Source organism: Podarcis erhardii (genome assembly GCF_964252035.2).
Source record: "Podarcis erhardii genome assembly, chromosome: 5".
NCBI classification, from domain to species: domain Eukaryota; kingdom Metazoa; phylum Chordata; class Lepidosauria; order Squamata; family Lacertidae; genus Podarcis; species Podarcis erhardii.
Genome location: NC_138509.1, coordinates 96,448,824 through 96,460,143, shown reverse-complemented (window position 1 = coordinate 96,460,143; position 11,320 = coordinate 96,448,824). Strand labels below are relative to the sequence as shown.

At 50.6% G+C, this 11,320-nt stretch overlaps 1 protein-coding gene across 4 annotated transcripts in view; it reads left to right on the top strand.

Moving 5' to 3' along the window:
- Window positions 1-530: 530 nt before the first annotated feature.
- Window positions 531-11,320, top strand: part of PRSS56 (serine protease 56) — a 29,839-nt gene continuing 19,049 nt past the window's right edge. For 2 of the 4 annotated variants that reach the window (XR_014156702.1, XM_081862350.1), the window contains exons 1-5: window positions 532-1,469; window positions 6,718-6,879; window positions 7,843-8,043; window positions 9,202-9,255; window positions 10,753-10,942. Coding sequence is in view for 3 of the 4 variants with exons in the window: in XM_081862350.1 (XP_081718476.1) it covers window positions 1,367-1,469; window positions 6,718-6,879; window positions 7,843-8,043; window positions 9,202-9,255; window positions 10,753-10,942 (710 nt within the window). In the remaining variant the exon portion in view is untranslated. Of the gene's footprint in view, window positions 1,470-6,717; window positions 6,880-7,842; window positions 8,044-9,201; window positions 9,256-10,752; window positions 10,943-11,320 lie in introns of all 4 variants that reach the window. The other 2 variants (XM_081862351.1, XM_081862349.1) reach the window with 2 other exon arrangements.

Sequence of the window (11,320 nt, the reverse complement as noted above, 5' to 3'; positions counted from 1 at the left end):
TCCTTCTTGAACTGTGGTGCCCAGAACTGGACACAGTACTCCAGGTGAGGTCTGACCAGAGCAGAATACAGTGGCACTATTCCTTCCCTTGATCTAGATGCTTGTTGAACGGTTCATTTATACAGTCTGTATAACGTTGATTGCACATGTAACTTGTTAAGATACAGTTGTACATTTATCCACTCCATGTTTACAGTATCTCCAGGCTTTGTTTTGCACATGGCGCCTTAGTATGTTTGTTGCTTGAATGGTTACAAGTCTTATCTCTATTCCTGCTATTATTCTAGTAAATTTGGTTTTATACTTATAAGCCAGTTTATGGTGGTGTTGTTTTGTTGCATTATTATTACTGTCCCCACATTGGATGCTTTGTGTATACACGACAGTCCTGCCATTGGCCCAGTCACGCCTCTTGGTCGAACCGACCTCACAGGGTTGTCGTGTGAGGAGGGAGAAACGGGTGAAAAGACTCTCCTGGGGCTCCTTTGAAGCGAAAGGCGGCACATAAAGAAATGGAGGCCCGTGCCCTAACACAGAACCACACAAGCGGCCTTCGCGCCTCAGCCCCGGGCCTCGCCTTTGAGGCGGCCGCCCGTCGTGGCGTAACGGCGGCGGCGAAAGCGCCACGGCCCGCTTAGGGAGGCCTGCGCGTGTATCTGTGCGCAGGTTCACGCTAGGCACTTGACACGCGTGTGTGTGTGTGTGTTCGTGTGAGGGAACAAGGCCTTGCTTCGTGGATCTCCCCTCCCAGGCCTGGCCTTTGCCGAGGGGAGCGAGCGAGCGAGGGGAGGCCCGGCCTCTCCTCTCCCCTCAGCCGAGGCCACGGCGCTCGGCGGCCGAGGACAAAAGCGCGAGCATGATCAAGCGAGGCGGGCCGCCTCTGATCATTCAGCGGGGAGCCTTTTGATGGCCGCCGGCCCCCGCCCGGGCTCACAAAGGGCCCATTCAGCGCGGCGGCGGCCGCCTCCGCCTCCTCCTGCTCCTCGGCGGCGCGCAGCGGGGCTGAACCAGGGCCCGGCCGGGCTCCCCTAATGAAGCCCTCCTGCGCCTCCCCTTCTCCCCGCCCCGATGGCAGGACCCTCGCCTGGCACCGCTGCCGGCCCTAATGAATGAATTCTCTCGCGTTTATTTATTTATTATCATTTATTCTTTCGGTGTGCTCCCCCCCCCCACAAAAAAAACACAACCATGAGCGTCGTCGTCTGTGCGGGTCCCCCCACCCCCGAGGGCACCGCATATAGGCGCGCAAGGGCGGCCTCGGCGGCAGCCGCTCCGCTGGCCCCGAGGGGAAAGGGAGGCTCCTTCTCCTCCCTCTCCTCCTCCTCCTCCTCTTCCCTCCTTCGCACCCCACGCCGCCCCGGAGGCGATGGGTCCCCTGGTGCTGCTGCTGCTGCTGCTGCTGGTGGATCGGGCCCTGGCCGCCCCCCTGGGCAAGGAGCTCTGCCCGATGCCCCCCGGCGCCTTGCGAGGTAAGAAGCAGCGTCCGCCTGGGAGAGGGACGACCTGGATTCAGTCATCATTTTTTATTTCTAAATATCGATATAGCCATGTCAAGCCATGCAGCTTTATTTTAATGGCTCAATGAGCACCTGGTTTTTATGACACGCCCTGCTTGGGCAGGCAGTGTCGTGCAGTGGTTAGCGCAGCAGAGGTTTCAGGAGCAGAGGTTTCAGGGTAGCAGCTTTGGCTGCTGTAGTCCCCAAATAGGTTTTGGGGTGTCCTCGCCCCCATCTAAAAACCCTGGAGAGCTGTTGCCGGTCAGTGGAAGCAACACAGAGCCAGGTGGGCCAGTGATGTGATTCAGTGCAGGGCAGATTGCTTCCCTTGTTCCTGTAGACACCATAGGGCTCAGGCACAGCCCCTTTCCCAACTCCAGGCTCTTTTGACTGGTTGTTTCAGAGATTTGAACCTGGGGCCTTCTGCATGCGGAGCAGCTGCTTCGCTGTTGAACTGGACACTGTTGTTACCCCACATCCCCTATGACTTCTGGGGGGGGGGTTAATAGAGGTACTGCAGATAAAAGGGACGCGGGTGGCGCTGTGGGTTAAACCACAGAGCCTAGGACTTGCCGATCAGAAGGTTGGCGGTTCGAATCCCTGCGACAGGGTGAGCTCCCGTTGTTCGGTCCCTGCTCCTGCCAACCTAGCAGTTCAAAAGCACATCAAAGTGCAAGTAGATAAATAGGTACCACTCCAGCAGGAAGGTAAATGGCGTTTCCGTGCGCTGCTCTGGTTCGCCAGAAGCAGCTTAGTCATACTGGCCACATGACCCGGAAGCTGTACACCGGCTCCCTCGGCCAATAAAGCAAGATGAGCGCCGCAACCCCAGAGTCAGTCATGACTGGACCTAACAGTCAGGGGTCCCTTTACCTTTACCTTTTACTGCAGATAAAAAATCAACAGGTGCTGTTCATTCTCGATACAGAGATGCAATAAGGCTGGTAACTTCCTCGTCCAGGTTCTTTTAACCCAGGTCCTTCTGCATGCCAAACAGGTGGATCTACCACTGAGCTGTGGCCGTATTTCATAGACTGCTATAGAGTGCTTCACGTTGGCTGTTTCCATAATCTGGATGACAGTCTTGTAAAGCAGACTAGCAGTATTTGTCTCCCACCCACCCCATGTTCGCAAATGGGGAGAGGAAGGCTGGGCTTGAATGCATAATGGCTTGCCCAAGGCTGCCTTAGGGAGTCCCTGGCAGACCGAGGGGGGATTTGAACCTGGGACTCCCTGCCCCAACACTGGGTCTTTAAGCCACTAGCTCTCTGGCTTGATACAGTGGTGCCTCGCAAGACGAAAAGAATCCGTTCCGTGAGTCTCTTCATCTAGCGGTTTTTTCGTCTTGCAAAGCAAGCCCATTGACGGCTTAGCGGATTAGCGCTATTAGCGGCTTTTAGCAGCTTAGCGGCTTATCGGATAAGCAGATAAGCGGCTTAGCGGCTTAGAAAAAGGGGGGGGAAAGGAAAAATACCCGCAGGAACTCGCAAGACATTTTCGTCTTGCGAAGCAAGCCCATAGGAAATTTGTTTTGCGAAGCACCTCCAAAACGGAAAACTCTTTCGTCTAGCGAGTTTTCTGTCTTGCGAGGCATTCGTCTTGCGGGGCACCACTGTACCAGACTAGTAAAAGCAGGGAGCGAAAGGAGAACGGACACTTCTGGCATACTGTAGCCTTGTTTGCATGCAGAAGGTCCCGGGTTCAGTCCCAGCATCGTCAGGTAACCTGGGAAAGGAGACTGAGAGGAGATATGACAGCAATATTCAAATATCTTAAGGGGTTTCACATGGAGGAGGGAGAAAGCTTGTTTTCTCCTGCTCCACAAGGTAGGACTCGAACCCATGGTTTCAAGTTATAAGAAAGGAGATTTTGACTAAACATCGGGGGGAGGGACTTTCTGACAGTAAGAGCTGTTTACATTGGGACAGACTCTCTCGGAAAGTGGTGGATTCTCTTTTCTTGGGTGTTTTGAAGCAGAGGTTGGATGGCCAACTGTCAGGGATGCTTTGGCTGAGATTCCTGCATTGCAGGGGGTTGGACTAGGTGACCCTCGGGGTCCCTTCCAACTGTACAATTCTGGGGAATGCCCTTGCAATTCTGGGGAATGCCCTTGCCCGAAGTCCTGGAGAGTTGCAGACAGTGAGTGGGGACAATGTTGTGCTAGGTGAACCATTGGTTTGACTCCGAATGAGGCAGCTTCATGTGCTCCTATCCTGTCTGCACTCATGGCCTCTCTCCCGTTGGAGAAAGATCAGCAGCAGGGCATTGCTCAATCCCTGGCATCTCCAGTTGGTCAGGGAGAGAGACGTCTGCCCGGAACAGCTGCTGCCAGTCAGTACAGAGCTGGACTAATGTCCTGACTTTATATGGCATCTTCCTATGTCTCCTCCTTTCTCTCTCTCTCCATGTTTTCAGTCCTCTTCTATGCATGGTAGATCCATGTGCCTACACACTTCTAGAGCATGGGAAGCTGCCTTCTACTGAGTCAGACCAATGACCCATTTAGCTCAGTATTTCTTGCACTGACTGGCAGCGGCTCTCCCTGGTTTCATACAAGACTCCCCCCCCCCAGCTGCTAGGGACTGAACCTGGGACCTTCTGCATGGAGAACAGGTGCTCACCCCCCCCCCGAACTATGGCCCAGCCACCTGGTGCCTTTAGTTCTAGTTTGACTTTCTCCATCTTCATCTGTTCCATGTATGTATGCTGGCATGCACCTCGCTCTCGGTTCTGCGATCGTCACTGCAAAGTGAATGCAGACACAGTTTGGCAGAGGGCGCTGGGATTATTTGATACCAGATGCCCTCAGCCAAACACTTCTGGGAAATCCTTCGCCTTTGTAACAGAGATCAAGCCAACTTGGGGGTGTGGGGGGGAATAAGAAAAATTGAATGCAGCCAGGCCAAACGGGGAAGTTGGCTGGAGCCAGCAACTGACTGCCCTAACTGCCACTTTCCCAACGCCTGTCGTTTTCGCTCCAAGGTATTACCAGGGCCAGTTTGCTCTGTTTTTTTAAACTGTTGACAATTCTTACTCCTATGCAACATCCATATATACTTTTGCCAGTCCCACATCGATGTCTGTTTTGCACTTGCAAGGAATCGGTCCTTCACAGTGGAACTCCCTGCCCAATTGCTATTAGGCAGGCACCTTCATGGTAGTGTTTTTAGTGTTTAGGGAAGCCTTCCCAGACACGTAATTTCCTTTGATTATGCATACATATATTTCTAATAACTGCTAATTTTGCTTATGTTTTGATACATTCTAAATAACTTATTTTGTTTTGTTTTTTAATAGATATTTATTAAAGTTTTTAGCAAAATACAACAAAGAAGAAAAAACACAAAACACAAAAATACAAAAAACACAAAGAATAGATAAAAAGAAAAAGAAAAAAGTAAAAATCCATTATTCTTTTGCTAACTTTAAAGCTCATATCCTTATTTTCCTGACCTCCTCACACCTTCCCTTTTTGTATTTCCATTTACATAATAAGATCAGCAAATCCTTACCCTCTTTTATTTATCTTAACTCTATATCTTAACTCTATTTATCTTAACTCTATTTATCTTAACTCTATATCGTAACATATCACAACTCTATATTTTCACCCATTATCAATTCACTTATTGCATACTCTTTTTAACTCTGTTGCTAATACCACTTATTTCCAATCCAACATCATTTTAGCATTCATTAATTTTATAATGTTTCTGCAGATAGTCTTTAAATTTCTTCCAGTCTTCTTCCACCAACTCTTCTCCCAGATCTCGGATTCTGCCAGTCATTTCCACTTATTTTGAACACCCAGTATTTTTTTTTTTTAACAAAACTTTTGATATTTTATATAAGCCACTTAGGGATGATTAAGCGGTATATAAATCCCATTAAATAATTAAAATATTTACAGTTTAGCACATAGTTAAACTATGGAACTCACTCCCACAAGAGGCAGTGATGGCCACCAACATATACGGCTTCAGAAGAGGATTAGACAAATTCACAGAGCTGTGATCTGCCTCCACAATCGGAGGCAGCAACGCTTCTGAATCCCAGTGTCTGGAAACCTCAAGAGGGGAGAGTTGCTCTTGCGCTCTAATCCTGCTCGAGGGATTCCCACAGGCTTCTGGCTGGCCACTTTGAGAACAGGATGCTGGCCTAGGTGGGCCATTGGCCTGTCCCAGCAAGGTTTTTCTTATGTTCTCAATGATAACAGCCAGAGTGTTTTTAATGGTGACAAAAGGACTACACACATGAGCCTGTGTAGAGTGGGATCGTGCCTGATTTGCTCCCCTGCTTTGCAGCTTCTGAAATAGCTTGCATGTGCACAGGTTAGTAAAACAGAGACCTCAATTGCACAGATAGAGACTACTTTGTGGACTATTGTACTTACACCAGTTTTTTCAGAAGTTGTGGAGGCAGAGACAGCAGGTCCCAACCTGTTTCTCTTTACTTGTGCCGGTTCATAACACCTGCATGTTCTTTTTTTCCGTTTGGACCCTCCACAATCTGGAAAGACTCTGAGTACTTTTTTGAATTCCAATCTTACCAGTTCCGCAAAGTAGGGCTGCCAGTTTCCCCACCGACTCTGTGGCCGTGCCTTTAAGCTGCAGCTTGATGTTCACAGGTGGTAAAAGTGTGGGTCTCCTCCACTCCCCGCCAAGTGCCCCCTACTCATCTCTGTCACTCATCCCTGCTCATCAAGCTGCTTGTAAACACACAGCTGCAAACCCTGGCAGAGAAGTTGGCAACCTTGCCACAAAAAAGGTTGCGTTCCCTAAACGAGCCTGCCGGTTCCTGTGAGCGAGAGGGTGCATTTGCACCCATTTGCAGTGGGTGATGAGCAGGCTGGAGTAGGGGAGCTTCATCCTTCCCACACTTACTCCTTCTCTTCTATAAATGCACTCCGTAAGATGTTTTTTCTTTGCAGCAGGCTGCCTCCCAGTCCCTGAAATGGCTGTGGTGGGCATTTGCAGGGGAGAAGCGGCTGGCAGGGGAAGGAGTAAGCATCCAATGAAGGAATGGGTTTCCAAAACCCAAAAACTGACTGTGCAGACAGTTTTTAAACTGCACCAAAATCCCCATTTCTCCTTAGCAGACAGTTTTGGGGTTTTGGAAACCCATTCCTTCACCGCTTCCACTGCTGATCCCTCCCCCTCGCCAAAAAACACCCCCTTTCCCCTGCTTAACATTAGCCTCTCTGTGTCTTGCCCCTTTGCAGCTCTGTCCAACCGTGGGACGCTGGTGCTGGAAGCTGCCATGAAGAGTGCCCTGCTGTCCCTGGAAGGGGCGCTGTTGGAGCATGCGCGACGCCTGCAGGAATGTGAGGAGTGCGTGCTCTGCCTCTTTGGGAACTGTGGCAATCGGACCAGGGAATGTGTCCGTAAGTGTTTCCCCTGTTCCAACCTCTTGGGGGGCATTGCTGGGTCCCCACATGACTTTTACTAGAACCCCAACATCTATGAACCACAGAGCCAGGTGCAAAAGAATTATAGGCAGAATAGCAGGAGGAAAACCAGGGTGCCTCTGAGCATGCACTGAGCTCACAGCCCTGTTGCACAAAAGTCCGCGCCTGCCTTGGCCAGCTTCCTTAATTTCAGCCACCTAACTCGGCTGCTAGGCTAGGCAGGCCTTAGCCCCATCTACTGAAAATCAGCCTGAGATCTCTCAGTGCATCCTGACCCTTCATCCAGAGAGCCTTGTTGTTTCCAAAAGCTGTGCAGGGGCATGAGCACCAGAAAGGGGAGGAAGCAACGGAAGGATAGGGAAACTCACGCCTCGGGGGCCAATGTGACTCTCCAGGACTCTGTATCTGGCCCTTGGAATGCTCCCTAAGCCATGCCCTCTCCTTAGGCTGCCCAGAGTGGGAATGTGGCCCTCATGTGGAAAAAGGTTCCCTGCTCCTGAAAAGCAAGCATTGGAATATGACCTGGGAGACCCGGGTTCAAATTCCCACACTTGCTTTTCAGGAGCAGGGAACCCACACAGCCATGAAGCTCACTGATCTTGGAGTCAGTCACCATCTCCCAGCCTAAACTACCTCACAGGGTTATTGTGAGGGTGAAATGCAGAGGAGGAGGACCATTTACATGCCACTTTGATACCCTTGGAAGAATAAGGTGAATGCATGAATGCAATAAACAAACAAACAAACAAATAAATAGAGAAGCGGCAAATATTTCAAATGATAAAGCAAGCCCCCAAGCCACCTTTTGATCATTGGTGGGTGCTGTTCGACATCCAATAAGACGCGTGGGGTGGGAGAGGAGATTTTGGTTCGCTCAGAGCATCCAAAGGACTTTGGGGTGACCTGGGAGTGGGCTTCTAGGTCTTCCTCTCTCCGCAGCCTCGGAGTTGCCCCTGGGCTCCCTGCCCAGCTGTGAAGCCGTCCTGCAAGCCCAGGCCATCCCAGAGCAGCCTGCCCAGAACTGGGCCCTCAGCAAAGCGTGTGCTCCATACCGACGCCTCTGCTCAGGCCAGGAAATTTCCCCCGACAGCTGCATACGCCTCATGGTCAGCCATTGCCAGCTCCGCCTGCAGGAATGCCGTGAGTGACATGCCAGTGGGAGGCCAAGGCGGGGAGGGGGGGTGCTTCTTATGCTTCTCTGGCCTTGCTCTGCACCTAGCGCTGTATGATAGAGGCTTCACTGTGGCTTGTGATGGTGGATCAGGGACCACCACCCAGTGCAACCTCCACCACTCTCCTGCCTTCCCAGTGCTTTGGACCACAACCCCAACCAGCCCCAGCCAGCAATGGATGCCCTCCAGAGGTTTTGGACTACAACTCCCATCCGTGCCGGCCGGGACCGATGGGAATTGTAGTCCCAAGCATTTAGGGGCCTCAGGTTGGGGGAAGTCTGGCGTGCTCTGCACAACCTATTGCGCTCTTTAGAGCCCTGGTGGAAGAGAAGCCCTTGGTTTCCCAGTCGGGTTTCCTAATTGTCATTTGAGTCTCTGGCTTCCAAGAGAACCAGCCCCCTACTTGAAGGGCTGCTGGAGAACAGGTCTCTGTTTGAAGGCCTGAATTTGGTTTAAAGGAGACCTACAGTATAGGGGCCTTGACATCCACAGTGAGCACCTCGGCAGCAGACTAAGCAGCCGCACGTGGGTTGCTTGGTCCCAGTGCAACAAGATCAGGTGCATTTCTATGCAAGTTGCAGGAATTGTTTTGAAACTTTCATCTGTACGTGTAATTGGCAGATGTGATTCATATGCCAATCTGTGTCTTCTTTTGCTGTGTTGTGTCCTTTGCCCCCTCCCTGCCCAGCCATCCCTGAGCCAAGATCCTTGCTATGGATCAATAGCCACCAAACCAGAGGACATTAAAAGAGGATTAGGCCAATTCATGGAGGAGAGGGTTATGGATGGCTACTGCCATAATGACTATGCTCTCCCTCTGCAGTCAGAGGAAGCAATGCTTCTGAGCACCAGTCAATGGCAACCACAGGAGGGGAAGGTGCTGAAAACTGCTTCTGGGCATCCAGTTGGCCACTGCAAGAACAAGATGCTGGACTTTGATGGGCCATTGGCTTGTTCCAGCAACCTTTTCTTATGTTCTTATATAGACATCTGAAGGCAGCTCTGTGCCAGGAAGTTTTTAATGTCTGGTGTTTTGCTGTATTTTTATATTACGTTGGAAGCCGCCCAACATATTATATTGTTATGATGGCCCGTCTAATCCCCTCTCCCTCGTCCCCCCTTGCAGGGCTGGAAAGCGACATGGACTATTTGAACACAGTAGCAGACCAGTCCGATCCAGGTGAGGTTGCCACCACTGGCGCAGTCACAGAAAATACCACCTTCCCAGAAGTGGGATGGAGCAGGGCTCGAAAGTCATCCCTGGAGGCTCTGGCCCAGCTAATCCTCTCCCAGGCGGATGCTCCTTCACGTGCATCACTGTTTCTCAATTCCCTTTGACAGCCTCAGCGCCACAGGGCTCCGGGGGCCCCATGCACCAGCATATGTTTTCCAATGCTTCCTGCAAGGGGAAAGGTCAGCGTTGGGCGCTGACAGGGCCACTGGGCCGAGCACTGCTCTCCAGGGACAAAACACTCGCCTTGTTAATTGGGATGAAGCTTGACAGCTACATGAGCACACAGACCGCTGTTTCCCCCTCCCAAAGCAGCCACTGCTGTGCTCTGTGCGATTGCTGCCCATAGGTTTTGGGGAAAAGGAGAGGTTTCCACTGTCTGGGTCCTAGCAGTCAGGGGATCCAACCAAGTCATACTTTTAGGGTTGTTGATTTGGCAAGGGGATTTCATCCACTTCGCATTCAAAGGTGAACGTGCCAAATCCACACTTTCCTAAACAGTACATGAACTGATACGCAGTCCTTCAAAATTCACCCTTCTTCAGATTTGGCAGTCTGATATCTACAGGCAGGCAATGTGTCCAGAAATGCACATGCCAGGGTAAAATGTGCATAAAAATGCATATGTTTCTGATTGTAGCATACAGAAATACATTATGCTAGGGGAAAGCAAAGCAGAAAACTGCAATTGGTATGCATTGCACAATGCGAATGGAGTTGCACAATTTTGTAGCATGCAACTGATGCTGTGTTCCCCAGTTTATTCAGCATTTTCTAGATCATGAGTATGCAGGGAGAGCCGTGTAGGGCAGTATGCAGAAAATCTTATCTGCAGTGCAATGGCTTCTGAGACTTTTATCAGATGCACAGTTCCAGGTCCCATATTAGCTTTCTTTTAATAATAATAATAATAATAATAATAATAATAATAATAATAATAATAATTTGAACGTAGAGATTACCAGGTACAGTGGTACCTCGGGTTACATACGCTTCAGGTTACAGACGCTTCAGGTTACAGACTCCGCTAACCCAGAAATATTACCTCGGGTTAAGAACTTTGCTTCAGGATGAGAACAGAAATCGTGCAGCGGTGGCGCAGCGGCAGCAGGAGGCCCCATTAGCTAAAGTGGTGCTTCAGGTTAAGAACAGACCTCCAGAATGAATTAAGTTCTTAACCCAAGGTACCACTGTAGTCGGAATTGGTGCTCAGCTACCCATTCTGTACTTTTTCAGTGCTTCTGTGAAATCTTAGAACTTGGCTTCCTTTTCCCATTTCAGAGTTGGGGCTGTGGAGAGATGGCAGTTTGCCCCCAAATGAGTTCATCATGGCAGAACTGAGACTTGGTTGTGAATCTTCCAGGTCCAGCTATTGGACTATGATCATGAGTCCTGACAGCCGCCCCACAATGCCCCCTAATTTCTCCTTTTTGTTTCAATTGCCAGGGCTCTGTGGGCACCGCGGGGTGCCACCTCCCAATGCAACGATGGCAAAGGCAAAGATCGTGGGAGGCAGCAAAGCCTGGCCTGGCGCGTGGCCTTGGCTGGTGTCTGTTCGGCTCAACGGAGAGCTGATGTGCGGTGGGGTGCTAGTGGGGGATGCTTGGGTCCTCACGGCAGCCCACTGCTTCACAGGGTAAGGCTGCGCTCTGGAAAAAGTCTCCATGTCTTGCATTCACACATGCATGTCTTCATTTCAAAAACGTACTGCTACTCAGTGAAATTCATGGAACAGTGTGCAGTTTTTTTAAAAAGACTGCTGTGGCACTGGAGCCAGTGTGAGGAATCTCAGGTCCTGGTGTCGAATGTGCCCCACTAGGCCCCTACTTCTGACCCTCAGGGCTCTCCCAAGGCCACACCCTCACCAGCTAGACTTCATGCTATCATTGAGTGCATTGGCCTGGCAGGTAATGCCTCTTGATTGCTTGAATGGAGATTAGAGAGGAGTGTGTGAGCATGTGTAGAAACTAGCCTATCTCAAGAAACAATGGCGTGTGCCTCCAGGGGTGGAGTT